The sequence below is a fragment of the Crotalus tigris genome, unplaced genomic scaffold (genome assembly GCF_016545835.1).
Source record: "Crotalus tigris isolate CLP2741 ecotype Arizona unplaced genomic scaffold, ASM1654583v1 scf7180000024437.13266115, whole genome shotgun sequence".
Taxonomy (NCBI): Eukaryota; Metazoa; Chordata; class Lepidosauria; order Squamata; family Viperidae; genus Crotalus; species Crotalus tigris.
In genome coordinates, this window is record NW_024100606.1 from 10213061 (window position 1) to 10229672 (window position 16612).

The window sequence follows — 16612 nt, forward strand, 5'->3', positions numbered from 1 at the left end:
GGCTTATAATATTAAATATTTAACCACATTTCTCTAATGTTTCTACAAAACAAAAATAAGGCAACACAATCCGCAGTTGTTGCTGTCTGTTCCTTTAACACTATCCAGGTTGAATTTGAGCAGCTTCATTTTCCTCTCAAGATCAGTGCCCAGACACTGTATCAAATGATCAATTGCTAGTCTGAAATTCATTAAGTGGATTTTTGTAACTTGATGCCTGAGAACACTGTTCTCCAGAATGCCTAGTTATGTCTTGTAATTATCTTATGTATATTACCTATGAAAAGAACAAAATATTAAAAAATAGTAAGTATAAGGACCCCTGCCTTAGTCAGGGGGTTGGACGAGAAGGCCTTCAGGACCCTTCTAGCTTAATGATTCTATGATTCCTCACTTCTATCCCGCAGGAGCAGTAGTGACTGACCGATGAAAGGCAAATATTCTTAAGTTTACATGCTAAAGTCTTTCTCAGAAACTTCTATCGATAAAAGTCTTCAGGTAAAAATGTTATTAAATTGAATGATATAATTCATCCTTATTTGAAGTTCAATGGCAGTTATGGTCAGACTACCATTATCAAAGATTCCATCTGGCAAATCAGTTTTGATAATGCTAATACATTTTACATAATTTTAATGTAAATTTTATATTAATTACTGAAATGTTGTGTAAGAGAAACTGGATATATTTATATAAAAATAGTTGTATACATACAACTAAACATTTGACTTTAATAGACACAAACAGAACTGGTCTGTAATGTAGCCATATTTTTAAGGAAGTTTGTTTTATTCTATTTTATTTTTAAAATGAACTTTACAATGTTACATCAGTATAAGGAGATGGTGCTATCGAGTTAAGTTTGATTTCTTGTGACTGAATCCATGCAAATATCAAGACAGCACTGTGGATAATCTCCCATTATTTCCTTATGGGACTTTTTTCCATTTCCATTTTAGCCAATAGCTCAGGACTTTTCAGATGGTCCCTGATCCAAATAGTAATCAGGACTGAACTGCTTAATTTTGAAATGTCAATGTTAACTATTACTATTTGCTGAGGATTATATTGCCATTGTAATTAACTTGCTTAAAAAAGTATAACCATATGAGTACTCTAATGCTGATTCAAAAACTGATTTAAAAAATGAAATGGAATGTATTAAATGAATGCACTAATGTTCAGTCCTCTTCTCACCCAAAGCAGCTCTCTCATTTAAATTAAGATGAACAGAACACCAAGAGAAGAAAATACAATAAAAGTGTACTATGTCTATATACTGTGTAATAAATGTGTCCACCTTCAAGTCAATACTGAGTAACTGCCTGAGGTCCCTGTAGTTTTCTTGGCAAGATTAGTGGTTTGCCATTGCCATTTCCAGCTGAAACTGGCCCAATATCATCCAGCTGGCTTTGTACCTAAGATGAGTGTTGTGATTCCTTGCCAGCCAGTTGATCCAGCAGCTGAGTCTGAGGACTGAGATGAGGAGGAGGGGCCTGGAGTGACATTAGTGTCAGAGGAAGGCTCTGAGGAGCTCCAAGATTTACAGTTGGACAAGAAGCGTGGTCCTTCTACTCGCATTTGGGCTGAGACACAGTTGTGCTGGGAGCCTGAGTTGGACAGTGAAGAGGAATAGCTGGGACAAATCCCGGATGCATGAATGCATAGACAGGAGAAGCAAGTGGGACAGAGGAATGTAATAGGGCGGCTCCAAAGGGAAAAGAAAAGGCATTAGGAAGCCACACCTTCGCTTAATTATAAAAGGAAGTGGGAGGTGCTGATTGCCGAAGGCAACCGTTCGAGCTGAGGATCGGGTTTCTGTGGACTGTGTTTGTTTGCCTTGGACACTGACTCAGGTCTGTGAGAATAAAAGGGATTGTTTTTTTCTTGCAGTTCCTGCCTGTTTCTTGGAAGAAGAGTTTTTCCTTGTCAGTACAACAAGGAGACAGAACAGTGAGGCCAGAACCAGTGGTAGGGTTCAGCCAGTTCACACTGGTTTGACAGAACCAATACCTAATTTTTTGTTGAGTTCGGCAAACTGGTTAATAAATCTGTGTTTTCCAGAATACATCTGGTTTTTGTTCAACTTCCTTCCAGGTGGGAAAAAAGCCCCTCCCCAAAAGTACAAGCGAGGAGCAATGAAAACCTAATAGAGACACGGCGCTTTCGATCACATCAGCTGCCTGCCTGTCTCTTCCCTTTAACTCCCCTCCAAGCTACAGAGGATGGGCCTTACCTGGTCCCCCTCCGCCATTTCGGAGCCAGGGGGGGGAATGACAATGAAAGGCTCTGCCGTTGCTGCACAATTGCTGTGTCTGCCAATGGAGGAGCTTTCTTTGGTCTCCGCTGCCCCACTTCGCCACACAGTTCACCTACCTGGCGGTAGCCACAGCCGCTGCCTCCTTCTCCTCTGCCAACTCTCCCCTGGCTTGTGCCATGACCAGGGGGCACAAGCCTCCCCTGCTACCTCCCTTTGCCAGCCCTGATATCCCTCCGTCAACCCTCCATCACCGCCACCGCACTTTCTTGCACACACCTTCTTGCTGCCCTGCATTGGCAGGCATTTCCCTTCTCCATTCTGGAAATGGCAGCCCCGTTTTCTGCCTCTCTCCTACCGGCAGAAGGGAGGAAAGGAAGGACACTTCGTATGGAAGAATGATAAGCTCCAGGAAAACTACACCAGCTGAGGCTGGGCGAGGAAGGCCAGGCTCCTCTTACCCAATGATTCTGCAAAGCCCTTGAGGAGCGGATCGGGGAAGCAGATCCACTTCTCAAAGGCTTTGCAGAACTATCGGGGAAGGAGAGCCTGGCCTTCCTTGCCCAGTTCCAGCTGGCGTAGTTTTCCCAGAGTTTGCCATAGCATCTTTCCATACAAAGCATCCTTCCTTTTCTCCTTTCTGTTGGGAGGAAAACGGCATAAAAGGGCTACCAGTTCCAGAACGGAGAAGGGATATAGGGCAGCAAGAAAGTGTGGGATCAGTGATCGATGCGTGGAAGAAGGGAAGGAGGGAGGGAGGGAGGGAGGGAGGGAGGGAAGGAGGGAGGAAGGAAGGAAGGAAGGAAGGAAGGAAGGAAGGAAGGAAGGAAGAAAGGAAGGAAGGAAGGAAGGAAGGAAGGAAGGAAAAAATACTTAAGGACACCCAGGGAGGCGAAGGAAGTTAACATAAGCTTTTCCCAGCTGGGAAAGAGGCAGACCATAGAGGCTACTGCTTTTTGCAAGCATGTGACTCGGGCGACCGAGGCTCCTCAGGGCTGCTTGAGTTTTGTTCCTGGGTGGTGGTGGGTGAACCTGACCATTCTGCAGCAGTTTTCCACCTCTGCCTCTTCCTCAGGTGGCTTATTCTGCCTCCCTTTACTTTTAGCATTCATGGAAGCGCGTGCCTTTGCGTATTCTTATGTTGCTCTTCAGGGAGAGAACCAGTTGTTAAATTATTTGAATCCCACCACTGGCTAGAACTATGATCTCTATTTCCAGCTGATGCCTTAACCACTACATAAAACTGGTTCTTATTATCTAATAAATACTGAGGATAACTTCTACTAGCATCGGAAGTCACTTATTTGCATCATCTACAATGAAATTCTATATTATCTGCAGTATTGCGATGGGAAACTCCTTTTATAATTGACCTTAAGTAATTCAAATGACAAAGATCTATTTCTATACATATCAACAATCTAGTCATATGTTCAGTTTGTATGTTCTCAGTCACTTTTTCTTTTGGAATGTTTCCCATTCTTTCTTACAGAAGCTTTCTAAGAGAGAACTGTTGTCCGTTTTTCTTGAATATACTGCAGGTTTGAGGTCTTCCTGCAAATGTTCAGTAACACAATAATGCATGCAGATTGTGGAGCTCATTCCTAAACTTTTATTCTTCTTTCAAATAAGTACTTCATGATGGATTTGGAGATATGTTTGAAGTCTGTTGTTTGGTTTAAAATATCCAAAGCAATTATAAAAAGCAAGAATAGAAAAGTTCATAGTTGGTTTCAGGAAACAAGGATATCCAAACTTTTGTACTTTAGATATTCAAAATAAGAAAATAATGAATATAAAAACAATTACATATAAGTAGTAAATAAATAAATGTGCACTGAAATTTGAAGAAAAATGGCATATTTAAGTTTTTACTATGTAGGGATTATATCAACCTTTGTTCATATAGGGATTCATTGAAACATACAGTTCAGAGAGGAATGCCTAAATGTTTTCAATTTTACATATGTTTACACATTAGATTCTAGGGTATATTTCCATACAGTTACACACACACACACACACACACACACACAGAGAGAGAGAGAGAGAGAGAGAGAGAGAGAGAGAGAGAGAGAGAGACCCATTTTGTTTAATACCATAATTTGAAAAATAAATAAACAACAGTAACAGCAAATGAGATCTAAATGCTACTTTGGAGCTGTTCAGTTGATGAAACCTATGGTATTTAGCACAGAAAAAATATTAGCCAATCATTATAGATTTCATTCTTCTTAGTTTGACTTATCTTTATAGTTTTCTTTGGGAATGTATTTGGTTGATAATACTAAAATACCAACTGTACATTTTTCTTAAAAAGCTGGTGATATTTCCCCACTACATTCTATATAGACTATGTTATAAATTCATACACAAAACAGAAATAATTACAAAACCTTCATAGTCGCTGTGAGTTGAGAAATAAAATATACTATATTTAGTTTTGGTCACTAGATGGCAGGATTGGCCACCTAACTGTCACACTTCTAAATGCTGTTTCTAACTACTGACATGCATTTAAATACATTTCAATCGCCCCAGTTTTTTCAATTATTGAAATCCTCTCCTCATCAATTAAAATTTACATAAAACCCTTAAGAAGTTATTTGATTTTTTTTGAACACTCTGAAATTAACTTTGGTATTCCAAAATAAATACTCAGCTATTCATCAGAAACCATTCTATTTATACCGCAATTGCTCCCATAATTGTTTATGGCCATTACTCTAGATCCCAATTAAATGGTCAGGGCTGCTTTTCTTGCAATATTATTCCTTCTTTAAAATACACCACATAAAGAGTTTCTCAATTGACTATATTTCTAAATTATTTACAAACATTGTAGCAATGTAAAAACTGCTATAGCACCTCAAGCTACAATGGAACAAATATTTGCCGATAATTCCAACCAAACTACACAATTTGAATTTGCATGTATACACTGTAATCTGATGTCAAATCCATTCACATCTCTCTATAAAAATGAGGAAAGTTATATATATATAAAAAGCAATTTGCAGCTGTTTTCAAATTTTACTTTTTCATGTTGGCAAATTTTATTTTATTGTTGTTACTTCCTAAAGAGAGGAAAGAAATTGATGAAAGGTTTTTACAATTTTAGCATATACATCTCATAAGTGAGCTAAAATTTTAGGCCAGAGTTTCTTTCACATTCAATCTAACCATTACCTTAATCACAACAGGACTTCTGTTAACCAGTAAAAAGGGCTTTCCGATTAGTGGTTTTCGGTAATGAAGGCAAAATTTTGGGAAGTACTCTTTAAACTATTAAAAACTCTCAGTTTTCAACAATTAAAAACTGAAGAAATATTATTTACAATCTGCTTTACAATTAAACATAAACAGAAAACTAGCTTAATCCAATGAAAGGAGAATTATAAGCACATTTTTTTTAACTTTAATTTCTACTCATTTGCTGGAGCAGCAATTTCACTTCTTTAATCCAATTCATGTTTCATTTTACCCATTGCCTTGTCAGTTATCTTGAAATCAATATTCTCTATTACACAAGCTGCCATAAAAAAAAAAACCAGCAAACAGCAGCCTTCCATACACCATAGCAACAGGAGAAGTCTAAAATGAAATGACTTAGTTTCTATAGTAACTACACACAGAGACCATCTCTAATCAAATGGATCAAAGCAGAGAAACTATAATGGATAATTCAGCACAATGGAAGACTATTGTATATGAGAAAACTTGCAAGACTTTAATGATTTCGATTCAGTTTATGGCAAAATACTTTAAATAAGCATTTACAAATCATAAACAATAGTAATTTTTTAACGTTTTTATTGTCACATAACCCATTATAAGAGGATAAAAAATGAAATTAGACAGTGGTGGCATGACAGGTTCTCCTTTCAGTAGCATGAAACATCACAGATCATGCAATATTACATATACATGTATATGTACACAAGCGCACACACACACACACACACACAGAGAGAGAGAGAGAGAGAGAGAGAGATTCTCAAATAATACCTCAATAGAGCCATGTTTCCCTGATTTTCCTTTTAATAATATTCATTATTTTTATCTTACCTTAACTCTTTCTTTCATTTTCCATTGAAATTTTAAAAATTGCTCACACAATTCATTATATATAATTAATTAAAACCCCAAAAGCATATTGAGAGGCCTTGCTTAGTCCTGGCTATCATGAAATCAGTACAAGAATAAACTCTTAAACCAAAAATTATATAAATTTAATTATAATTAAACCAGAATTATAGAATTGTATCTAAGTAAAATATTGTATGGTAGTGTGCTTTTCTAAACTGTTCTCCTTAAACAAACATGCAGGCATTGACGTGTAATTCATCACTGAAAAGCAGAAATGCTATCCTGAATGTTCATACCAAGTTCTTTCTCTTAGTTGCAATATTCAATGGAAATATTTCATAGAAATTAAATACCTATGGTAGCTCAAAAATATTCAGATGAAGTGAAATTATATAACATTATATAATATTAAAATATTTCATAATTTCCAAGCTCTATCATCCCAAATTAAGCAAACTATGTTTAACTTATTTAATATTTAAGACTGTTTCTTTCCAATGTCCGAATCAGCAAACATGAATTTGTCTATTAAAATTAATTTTGTGTTGTAAAACATTTCCTAACCAGGCTATCTGAAAATATTGTATTAGTCCATATGAAACATTGTTATGCATTAATGTAAATTAAGTAAGCGAAATGAGATAATGAAAAAACACCCCAAAAGGAGGGTGTTTGTCCAGCTAAATAAGAACGCACCCTTCCATATGTAATTTAGACACTTTAGAATTTGTGTTTTTAAAAATTCAGAAATGTCTTTGCAATTCAGCCCTTTACTAAACACTCTTTCTACACTTGATTTATATTAAGATATGGCTGCCAATTTACTCATACCTTTTAATGACACTTCTCTGCATGAAACAATTAAATGTTAAAATCTTCTTAAAGTAATAAATGTAATTAAACTACAGATTTATGCTAGAATTCTGTTACAAGCTAACCTTCAGGTTTAAAAACTAGAGTTTGAGGTTCCTTAGTGCTCTTTCAGCTTGCTTGTTTTGGCAGATGTTTCATTACCCAAATTAGATAACATCAGCAGTGCATTTCTTCGTGTCCTGATATTCATATGCATTTGATGGCTCTTTATTTCTTTGTACATCTTTATTTTGGGGTTCCTGTGGATTTTGTACTGAACTTGTACACTTTTTCATTTGTATTTTACCTAGTAGTAAACAACACAACCCATAAGTCTCTCATTTCAGAGACTTACCTAAATAGAAAAACAGAATGACCATAGTGGGCAAAAACGCAGTGGGAATGGGACTGATTTCCAATTTTCTGCTAGTTTACCTACTGTTTTTACTTGTAAGAAGCTGGCAAGGAGAATTCAAAGTGACATTATATGACTACAGTGCCACTGAAATGGCCATAAATTTGCCAAATTTCAATCTCACAGAAGTAATAAATCCCAGATTTTGGAGACACTCTTTAAGTTAACCCATTTATAGTATACTGATTAAAAATAATTTCACAGTTTCATCCAGAGTTTTAGTAAAATATATTTTCCTCTTTTTTTACAAACCTATATCCAGTTCATAGCAAACACACATACAATTCATTATAGCTAGCAAGAATTCACCTTGATATTTATTAAACCTCAGCAAATATCAAAAACAATAACTTGCAAAAACAAACAAAAGACAGGTAATAAAGATACACAGACCGTACACAAGGATTTTCATTATCTATATAGCAATAGCAGTATATTAAAAGGCACAGAACCTTCTAAAAACACTGAAAACAACATTATGAGCAGTTAGCATGGAGATTTCCAAAGGAAGTATTCCAGCTACAACCCGTTTATAAACAGCAGTTGAATAGGGATGGAAAGCAGGGTACAAGGTGATCCATTCTGTATTCTGTATTATTAAAGAAACAATTTGATTGAGGGGTGTGATTTATCAAACATTATTCTCTGTATAATAGAATTCCAATTAGAAGGTCAAATCATACTTCTCTAGTTAATATAGTTAATAAGAAATAAGATTCCCCTTCCAACTAAAATTTAAGATATTATAATTGGTCTATGCTAATGAAAAAGCGCTTTAAAACCACAAGACCAAATTATATGCACAATTCATATTATATACTTATAAAGGGGAATTCTTTCATTTTCATCGTTTGATCATCTGTTATGTTTATACTATATGGTATACTCTTCAGATGCATGACACAATACTGTCACTTACAGACAATAAAGGCAGAAAATGTGTCAAAATAGCTGCTTTTATCTCCATGTGCCCACACATTCCCATTTTATCCCTATTTGTCTATACATCCTTATTTATTCCCTTTTGCCAATACACACATTGTTTTCCCATTTGCCTATACATCCTACTCACCATGATAGAAAATGCTCTATCTTTGACAAAATGCTCCATCTTACTCCAAAAGCCAAAAGATGGATGAGGTAAGTCTTTCACCAAATGAAAGCCACCTCAACACTGTTCTTATGACAGCAAGAATCTCTTCCTTTTATACCTTTATATAGATTAGTATTTGAAAGTACAATTAAAATAAGTTCTTTCTTCAGACTTTTTTTTAGTATAGCAAGACAAGTTCAATTTGTTTCATTTTCTAGTAATGTCTGGAAGATGTTAGCACTTTCTGTTCATTATCTACTGCCAAGGGGACAGCCTGACCTTAATATTACTTTGTTAATTTCTTTCCCGTCTAGCATGGAAGGTTTTTTAAAATCTCAATTGATGTTCAATGGTCAAAAATTTATAGATAAATCAAAACCTGCATATATTTTTGGCTTTGTTTATTATTTCTTTAAAAATAGAACATAATAGAACATAATTTTGAAGATAGTTCTGTTTGTTGGTTTTGCAAATTCTAACAATACCTAAGGTGTTTTATGTTAGTTAAGAAATATGTGTATGTTTTAAATATTATTTAAATTAAATCTTTGTAGTGTTATGCTTGAAAAAGAGCTAGAAATCTCACACAACTGAGATCCAGTGTAGCATAGTGGATTTGAACTGGAAAGATCCAGATTTAACATCTCACTCAACCTTACTGGTTGATTTGGCCAATCTTTTTCTTTCTATGTATTTTCTAACAGTCTAACTAACCTATCTGGGTTATTCTGGGGATAAAATGAGGCACGATCACTACCTATGTTCACCAATTTGCATCCCAAGACAAAGGCAGGAATAAATAAGTAACATCAGATAAAAGCATTAAAAGTCATGCACAAAACTAAAATTTAATACCTTTGATAAGCTTGCTAAATCTCATTAGCTGAAAACATATGACACCCATTAGAGAAGAAAATGTATAGGTACATCTGTTGTCAATTCTAATAAAATAATTGCTCTTATATTTGAAGAAAGTTTCAGGAAGTACCTAAATAGATTTGAAGGAACTTGGAGTAGCTTACAAAGAGTATTCCCTTCATTTTATCCCCCCAGCATCAAATCTGTCAGGTGCACTGGGCTTAGAGCAGCGGTTCTCTAAATGTGGGTCGAGACCCCATTTGGAGCTGAATGACCATTTCACGGGGGTCACCAAACAACGCAGTCCGCTGTTTTTTTCCCCTTTTCCTTAGCTGTGCTACTCCCTTTTATTCTATTGGCTTTTAAAAGCAATAGAATAGACTCTCTTGAATAGAGTCTAATTCTATTGGCTTTCAAAAGCCAATAGGAATTGTCCAGGCTGTCTCTGCCCTGCTGAGCCCGCCAAAAGTCCCATTCTGCAAACGGTGCTGCAAGTTGTCTGCAGCGAAGGCGAGCTGTCTGGAAGTTTCCACCCTCCCTGCTGAGCAACTACTAAAAATGTAAGTAAAAGAGGGCCAGGAGTGGGAGGCCGGCGGGCGCAGGGAAGGTTGCTGGCACGCGTGGGGCCCGGCGGGTGCCTTACCTCCCTTGGGCTGGGCCAACTGGTGGCCCAGCCAGTGGTTGGCCTGCGCCGTCTCTGCCGCTTGCCAGCTACGCCTTGGCCGGCGCAGGGGCGGCACCACGCATGCACGGCGCTCCCAGGCAGGGAAAGCCCTCGACTTATGACCGGTTGGGGGTCGCGGCATTAAAAAGGTTGAGAACCACTGGCTTAGAGGGTTACTGACCCAAATCATCAGAGGAATTTCCATAACTAAGGCTAAGCTTGTCTTTGGTTCTCTTCAGTCTTTGCCTAAGACCACATTAGGTGTCATGACACCTGCCATCAATGTTTATATCAGAGATTCCCAACCCTTTGGGCACCAGGGACCAGTTCCGTGGAGAAAGGTTTTTCCATGGACTGGAGAGCGCGTGGTTTTGTTTGTTGACTGCATCCCATGGATGGGTCTTTGTTTGTTTGTGCGGAATGGCTGTTGGCATGCCACAGCCAGGTACCAATCCACCGACTGGGGGCTAGGACCCCTGGTTTGTATATAATCAGCTGATTTGAGATCTCTGATAGGAAAATAAAGAAAACAGATTATGCAGAATAACTTTCCCCAATCTATTCTCGTCCAGCTCTATTGGACCTACTAAGATCACCCTTTTTTTAAGTAAATCATACTCTGGCTCCCCCCATTGACTTTTTTGTTGAAAGCTAGCTGGGAAAATTGCAAATGGAAATCACATGACCCCAGGATGCTGCATCTATTGTAAATACATGCCAGTTCCCAAGCACCCAAATTTTCATCATATGACTATGGAGATGCTACAATAGTTGTAAGCGTGAGGATCAGTCGTTACTTTTTTCAGAGCTGTTGTAACTAAACAGATGTCTGCAAGTCAAGGACTACCTAAATTTACTGTATATGAATATTTATATATCTGAAGGACTCCCTTTCCCCAATTACATCTACCTGTCCCATCAAATCTGGCAGGAAAGACATGTTGCAGATCTATCTGCTAATTAGTTCCAGCTGAAAGGTCCCAGGAGGTCCCAAGAGACAAGCCTCAAGATCAGCCCCATCATAGTGACTTTCTGGAAATGCTCAAAATGTAGCTTTTTTCAAAAGGTCAGGAGACCCCGGTAACAGGGAGTCTGCAATTTGATTGCATCATATCTAAGATTCTTATGCATTCTTTCTTGCGATAGTGAAAGAAAAAAATAATTTATTTTCTTTATATTTTAACTATACTTGAGCATTTTTCTATTTTCTATATGCCATTGTTTTAAGTAAGGCTTGTAGTAGAAAGGTAGAGTATTCAATTATGAAATCAATAGGAACATATTGCTCATAACCTAGCACTGAAGCTCATAAATATTTCAGTTGAGCCGATGTATTGTCACTATATGTACAATGTTTTCAGATATATTCCTAGCTGTCTTAGTAAATCACAATTATTGTTTTAAGGATTTTCTCCAAATATAATATTCCTTATCACATTTGTTTATTAGCAGTTCAATGCTATATCACAAAACTTATAATCAATAATTAATTCATTAAGTTGCCTTCTTATATTCACATACTCCACAGAGTAAGCTCTACTAAACTCAGCGGACCTTAATTCTTACAAAACATACAGTATATATTTAAATATGTTTATAAATTAAGGATTTCATAGATTATTTCCAATGTTATAAAAGTGGACAAAAGTATAAGTCCCCTTCTTGTACTTCCCCTCATACACCTCCTATCCCTCTAAATCAGTGGTTCTCAACCTGTGGGTCGGGACCCCATTTGGGGTCGAATGACCATTTCACGGGGGTCGCCAAACAACGCTGTCCGCCATTTTTTCCCTTTTCCCTAGCTGTCCTACTCCCTCTTATTGGTGGCCATGCCCACTTGGGGGTCACCACAACATGGGGAACTGTATTATGGGGTCACGGCATTAGAAAGGTTGAGAACCACTGCTCTAAATCTTTGGAGCAACTCTTAGAACTATTTTATTCTTCTAGTTATACAAGGCTCATTAGATTACGCTTTTCATTCTTAGATGATAAATGTCAAGTACCTTAGAAGAAACCTTGTTGGAAGAATTACTGTTATTAGCATGTGAATGAAAATGGCTTGTTTTTACAAGACAGCTTCTCTGCAATTTTAGAAATGTTTCTACTAAAATTAAGTTGAAAGGAATATGTATCCAATTCTGATATCATGCAATATTGGAACCTTTTTTTTATCTGTCACCCTCAATACACATTTAGCCTCAATTCCAACAATTTAGTAGCACAGCCAAAGGAATAGGATACGGAAAGCCACATTATTTCATTTTATGTCACTAAACAAAAGTGCAAAAGGACAAATATTGAATAATCATATTATGCTAACCTTAACCAACAGATACAAATAACAATCTTCTGCAGAAAATGGTGCTGTTTTTCCTCTTTTTAATGATTTAACTCTTTGATAATAAAAGTAATGCTAGTACATATTACTTACAAAACAGTTCTGTAATCTTATCTTAATCTTGGAACGTAGGTCAATTTTAGCAATTGTAATACAATTGCTTAGATAATTCAGAATAATTACTAGTTTTGGTTCACTAATTGGATATAGGATAGCAACACAATGGAAATCAATCACCCATCAAAATAAAATCACACTATACTGGAAACTAGTTTACATAAAGTTATTTACATTTTGTTTTCTTTTACTTCAGCATTTTCAATCTCCATATTTGAGCTATTCAATATAGTGTTTTCCTAATTGGCTATCTGAACTGGACCTCCTTTTTAAAATTAATGAATAAAAAGGTAATAAGTATAAGACTTTTTTAGTAATAAGCACAGCACTTGCTACTCAAAAAAATGTTGACTTCGAGTATCATCTTTTCTTTTCTCTATATTTGCAAGGACTGCTAGATTATCTTTTTTAGGATTTTCTCAAGACACTGATGTCTAACTAGTCTGTAGTTTCCAGTGTTCCTTTTTAATGAATGAAACAATATTAACTATTCTCCGATTATCATCATCATCTATTAAACTTATAAACTATGTGACTTTCAATATTTTTTTCATATGCCAACAATATAAAGGCAGTCCTTGACATACAACAGTTCATTTAGTGACTGTTCAAAGTTACAAAGGCATTGAAAGAAGTGACTTAATGAGCATTTTTCACACTTAACAACCATTGCAGCATCCCAATAGCCATGTGATTCAAATATGAATGCTTGGTAACTGACTCATATTTATGATGATTGCAATATCCCGGGGTCATGTGATCATCTTAACAACTGTTATGATTAACTTAACAATCTTGATAGGAAAAGTGGGGCAAAATTCTCTTAACAAACATTTAGCAAGAAAAATTATGGGCTCAATTGTAGTTGTAAGTCGAAGACTACCTGGACTACTGACTCTCAAGCCAGATAATATTGTATACTTTCATTAAAGCATTTTGAAAAATATCCCATGAGATTCTATCCTATATATGAGCTGGTCTATGTTTCCATTAGATGAATATAGCACTGTTTGAACAATAGTTTCCAAAGAGCAAATGTTAAGTGCTGTGGTGAAATTGGAGGGGACTGTCAAGAGATATACCACTAGTTTCCATTTTAGGCTCAATACAGCTCAATGTGTTTATAAATGATTAGAAAATAAGATTATAAAATCTGCAGATGACATAATGATTGATAAAAGAACAAACATTAGAGAACTAATAAGATTTAAGAAACTCTAGAGCAATAAGCAGTAACTAGCAAAATTAATTTCAACAAGAGATAAATGCAAGTTTTGTATTTGGTAGGAAAATTCTAAGGGCAAGGGGTTACCAAGCAGCAGCACTTCCAAAAGGAACTGATTTTTTTTCTGGATCATCAACAAACAAGATGCAGCTACAAATAAAAAAAATCTTTTGCTTCAACAGGAGTGTGAGATATATTTTGCATGAAGATCCAAAGACAGCATAACAGTATGTTCAAGTACCTGAAGGGCTTTTTTTACAAAAGATGGGCAGACTTCTTCAAGACAAAACAAGAATAGACCTAAATTATAAGTAATTAGATTTTGGTTGGACAGTACAGAGAAACAGTAACAGCTGTTTCATAATGGAACTGACTACATCAAGAGCAACATTAAGAAAATCTACGTACTTATTATGGACACCTATATAATCCTTATGCAGATTCCTAAAGAAAATGCAGTATTGTACAATGCTAACAGCATGTTAGAGCTTCTGTTCTGCAAAAGCAACATTGTTTGGAAAGCTTTCGTGAGTTTATATGTCATCTATTATTTTATGTTTCTATTGCTTTATTTATGTTATATAGTTTTCTATCATTATTTGTTAAAATCTGTTTGCTTTGAATGTAGTTGTGGAAATTTTAAATTGTTCTATTTATAGTTTATATAAGACTTGCAGAATGGCAGGTTGGAAATGTATTAAACAAACCAACAAAAGTGTAGAATGAAAAACACTAATTCTTTCTTCCATTAGGGGAAGGTAAGTGCATTTAGAAAATTTATAACTTCATTCTTTCTTTTCTTTCTTATGAAATAAAAAGCAAACCCTTTTTCCAGTTGCTTCTAAATTTCCAAAAATTAAATAAAAATAAAACAAAATTCAACTGTAACTAAACTATCTTATTCAGGATCCAATCTTCTACTTGATTAAAAAATTGAATTGGCTTATCCAACTTTTATCTCATCCATCTTTTAAAAACCTGTAAACTGTAAAAAAATACATGCAATATCTTTCAATGATTAGCAAATACATAATTATCGGCATGTTGGTTGTGAGATTTTTCAAAGCATATTATTTGTCAGCAGAATTTTTTTAAGAATATTGTTACATTTCAAAAAATATAAAGTACAAATTACAAAAAAAGATGGAAGGGGGAAACAATGAGGAAAACTGAAATCATAGGTTTGATGGATAAATTTATTAAAATAAGGGATCTTATTCTTATATACAATAACTGCTGTAATAACACGCAAAGAGATGAATGGATATACATTCATGGGGAAGGATTGTGAAATTAATCCTTCATGGAGAAGGATTGTGAAATTAATGTAGCTAGCTAAGATGGCAACAGTGACTGCTTTGATTAAAGGTGATAATTTGGCTTTCTACATGGAAACCACTTTTAGACTTTTACTTGATAAAGAAAAAAATGAAATTTTGATTTTGGAATCTAATGATTACATATGTTCTAATTATACAGCTTAATAGAGACATTTTTATCTTATATTTTTAAATATTTGTTTAATCTAAAAATAGAGGATGTTTTGTTTTAGTATAGAAATACCTAGTAATATGTGTATTTTGGAATTGTTAATATGATGCATTTGTAGATTATATATTTTATTCAGATAAGGAGATTATAATATAAACTATTGCTGTTATTATTTGTATCTATTTCTACATTTAGCTTTGTATCTTTATTTTGTTAAAGTAAAACAAGAGTGTATTTTATTATACAATTGTATCTATATTGAAAAGTTTGAAGTAACTTTCTATTTTTATTGTTTGTTATTTATTATTCTTTTGTCAGCAGAAATTATGCAATTACTACAATATTACTTTTGATCTCTTGTGAAACAATAGAACCAAATATTACCCAAACAGAAAAAAGTAACATACCTGTCGCACAAAACTGTTTGACGTAGTGTCAGAAGATGTACTCCCATCTGAGCCTTTAAATCTGTTTTTTCTCCTTGCACCTTTGCCATAAGACTGTTAAAATAAAAAAATATTTGCTATCATTTTATTTGGCATTTAAGATTAAATATACTATGTACACTCAAATCATGCAATTTATTTTGTTTATGCATTCAAGTAAAATTAAATACAAATATTTTAACTTTCCATAAATTTAATATTAAAAATAAGGAAGCAAAAGGCATAATTCTTGCCACATTTAATGCAATCTTGGCTGTTAGATTTTTCTCACTAACAATTCATAACAAAAGCACAGCTATATTGAAACACTATCACATTTGCATATGCCATGTCACTGTTTTAACAAGGAGTACAGGGATATGCAGGATTCAGAAATAGAATTTCAAGAAATTCCTTCTCTATTGTTAAACAAAAAGATACAGTGAATGCCTCTTCTGCATAAAAAGTATCTATTTTACCTGTATCTGAAGCCATGGCTTGTTTTATTCATGTTTATATAAACCACAGTACTGAAATAACTGTATTTTTAATTTGGTTTCAATTTAACAGGCTAGCTCTTTTTTGGTTTTACTTTTTTCTATATACATCCATAAATGGATACAATGCTGTAAATACTTGTTTGTTTTTTCATATTTCACCATTTTTAAGGTGTAGGTTTGCTAAGATGTATTGTAACTGTGAACCTAAATTATTTTCCAACCAGATTTTTCAATATCGTTTCATCATTAGAACTTATTTTTCAGAACATTACTTAAAGTTTTTTT

At 35.0% G+C, this 16612-nt stretch overlaps 1 protein-coding gene across 7 annotated transcripts in view; it reads right to left on the bottom strand.

Moving 5' to 3' along the window:
- CACNB2 (calcium voltage-gated channel auxiliary subunit beta 2) overlaps positions 1 to 16612 on the bottom strand; it is a 236689-nt gene that overhangs the window by 193052 nt on the left and 27025 nt on the right. For all 7 annotated transcript variants that reach the window (XM_039331656.1, XM_039331659.1, XM_039331661.1 and 4 more), the window contains exon 2: positions 15810 to 15902. In XM_039331656.1, coding sequence (XP_039187590.1) covers positions 15810 to 15902 — 93 coding nt within the window. The remainder of the gene's footprint in view (positions 1 to 15809; positions 15903 to 16612) is intronic.